Source organism: Hippocampus comes, unplaced genomic scaffold (assembly GCF_001891065.2).
Source record: "Hippocampus comes isolate QL1 unplaced genomic scaffold, H_comes_QL1_v1.1 scaffold10, whole genome shotgun sequence".
NCBI classification, from domain to species: domain Eukaryota; kingdom Metazoa; phylum Chordata; class Actinopteri; order Syngnathiformes; family Syngnathidae; genus Hippocampus; species Hippocampus comes.
The window spans coordinates 1,065,099-1,068,057 of record NW_017805001.1 but is presented as its reverse complement, the minus strand read 5'-3'; the positions used below and the strand labels follow the sequence as shown (position 1 = coordinate 1,068,057).

Below are 2,959 nucleotides of genomic sequence, written 5' to 3'. Positions count from 1 at the left end.
CGCACCAGGTTACGAACCGTCGCACCACCCGCTGACCGCGGGCGCCACCCAGGTACGAATGCTGATGGCATCTTTGGTTCTTCTCTGAAAAGACATAATTATTTCCCAATTTATTTTTATTTCTTCATAGGTTTCCGACAGATACTTTTAGTTCCTGGGACTAAACGTTTCCGGTTAGCTATTCCCTCATTAAAACGTTCCTGAAAGGTTTTCCCGCAGCTAGCAGAGTTTTTTTTAGGCCCAAATAAATTCATATTAGTCATTTATTATTATTATTATTATTATTAGTATCCAAAACCGAAAGGTGGATACCCGATTCTCTGCTCCCCAATTTGCACACTCTTGCTGCAAGGTATAGGAAGACACTTGAAACCTGATTTGGAAAGTGCAAGACCAGAAGAGTGTTTTATAATTGGTGGTGTTTTTTTGTTTTGTTTTGTTTTTTTTTTTTGCTCCAGACATCGCCTCTGGTGCCGCTGAGCAGACTGACCTCGCGCCTGCGGCGCAGCGTCGAGGGCCTCAACTTGGAGCTGGAGGAGGTGTTTGTGTCAGAAAAACGGGACGAAGAGCATGAGGTGCTGATAGGGATCAGTCGCGATGAAAATGGGGATTCTCGCAGTAGCGGGAAATCCAAAACACTTGACTTTGTGTTGCAGCTTTTGGACATCCCGGACGGTCACAGGGCTCCCGCTCCGGTCCAGCGGTGCAGCAGTGGTTCCCAGAGCGAGTCGTCGCCAGGGCCCTTGGATCTTTCCCTGCTGTCTCCTTCTCAGTCACCGTGTCCCTTGGACCCTGCCTTGCTGTCTCCGTCCACCTCGCCCTGTCCTTTGAACCCTTCGCTCTTCTCCCCTACCCAGTCACCAGGTCAGGCGCTCGCTTTCAGGGGTTTATCGTAGTATTTTTCAGAAGTGGTAACCGACATTTGTCCATGTAACAGAGTCGACCACTCGAGAGGTCTTTTGTCCGTCTCCTTCCACGCTTTTGCCTTCATATGCAGTGGATCCTCCCGCGTTGCCACTGTGGTCGTTGCCTCCCTCCTCGCCACCGCTGCGGCTGCCATGTCCCGACCAAAGCTTTTCCTTTCAGCGACAGCCACCAGAAGGCTGTGAGCCGCTTCAATTGTGCCAGGACACAATGTAAGTTCCCTCTTTAATGTGTTGCAATAATGTAGACTCTGGGAAAATGGTGGCGTTTGACATGACGATGTCCCAAAACAATGGAGAATTGGTGGCGTTTCGCATTCAAATTTTTTAAAAACTGTGGAAAAATGTTCGGGAATGGCAGAAAAATGTGGTTTGTCTTTAAGAGAACAGGAGAATGATGGTCCAGTTTGATCTTAATATGTCTAAGAGCTTTGACATGAACATCTTTCTCCGCAGGTCCGCCTGTCCGGACGAAGGTGTCCACCTCCAGCCGTCCTGCCCCGACCTCAACAAGGTGAACTTCACACCACACGGAGGCTCTGCTTTTTGCCGCGTCAGCGTCCTCAAGCCCCTCCTGCCCTCCATGGACCTGCTCTTCCGTGGCCTGTCCGTCTCGCCCGTCACTAGTTGCCCGGGCCAGGCGTCTCCCACCAGGCAGCTCGGCATGCAGTGAGGGTGATGACCACCTCGCTGGACTAAATTGCTCTGGGTTTACTCCGGGCTTTACTGCCTCGTCACAGTAGCCTTGATCACACGGACTTGTGGATGAATACCAACTTGTTTTGTGACTTTGTTACTGTAATATGATCAAGCTCATTGTTTTTGACAAGGTACTTTTCTACCAATTCCTTATCAAGAAAATTTAAAGTATATTTTTGTAGCTTTCGTGGTGACGTTATTTGTATCAGGCAGGAGAAATCAACTCCTTTCTAGGTTTATAGTGCGTTCAACGTTATAAACAGGAAACTTTAATTTCCTACTGAGGGTTTCTTTCTAATCAAAACATTGCAAATGCAAGATTGTTAAACTGAATTGATATTTATGTGTAATTTGTTTCCCATTCAACCTACGACACCCATAATTCAATATTGTGACAAGAAAACGTTCCATTTTATTCTCAGTGATGTGGAAGAGCTTGATTTTTTTTGCCCGAGTTAATGTTATCGTACAGTGTGCTCATAAATGTACTTACCCTGGCAGAATTAATAAACAAAAAAATAAAACATCAAGTAATTAATGAGATATCATTAAACGTTCTTTTTCCCAAAGAAAATGTCCTAAATTCTGCTTGGGTATGTACATTTACAAGCATAACTGTACAGTATGTAGATTAAACAGTGACTGATTGGCGGGGGGGGGCGTTGTTTTCATTTTTTTCCGTGAAGACTAAATGAGCGAAATGGATTGTATTCTTAATATCCAATTTCTCATTCATCGGATCTACTACAGTACGACACGTGGATTAGAAGTTTTTAAATATCTAAATCCCACCCAGCTCCACCAGAGCCGCTCTATGATGGGCCAAACAGAATTGTTTCTTTCGTGTATTGACCAATACGTACAATCCACATAATCTGACGTCAAAATACGCGACGTTTTTAAAGAAAAGACCGTTTTTTTTGAAACAGAGTAGCTGCCTTTTATATTGAATAGGTACAAATATGTGGTTGAGTATTAAACATAACTAACCTCAATAGAAATGTATTTTTATCGGTTTCGTCAATGTGCATTAATTTATCTCAGTTACTAGATTAAACCAGAAAATAAAGCGAACACAATCAGGCGAATTTACGGACACCATTTTTGAGGTCCTTTCACAACAGCGAATTTCCAGACGTGATTTAACGAAACCTGTAATTACTTCATCACAACGGCATTCCTCTGCAGCGAAAGTAAATATTTAGACAACGCAAATGCAAAACGATAAATAAACAGTAATGACGTCTCCTGTGCAAAAGTGAAAACATAATACCCTGAGCATCCACTTCGGCTCCGGACTGCAGCTAGTAGTGAGTCGGACGGACGTGTCCGGGGGA

General features: G+C 44.3%; 1 protein-coding gene across 1 annotated transcript; it reads left to right on the top strand.

Moving 5' to 3' along the window:
• Position 1: 1 nt before the first annotated feature.
• On the top strand, positions 2–2,149 carry LOC109531581 (protein FAM117A-like; the record flags this gene model as incomplete). Its single annotated transcript, XM_019895945.1, has 5 exons — positions 2–52; positions 459–575; positions 657–864; positions 998–1,136; positions 1,380–2,149. Coding segments are annotated over 5 exons (732 nt in total), but the record flags the coding sequence as incomplete, so codon positions are not given.
• Between the last annotated feature and the right edge of the window lie 810 nt (positions 2,150–2,959).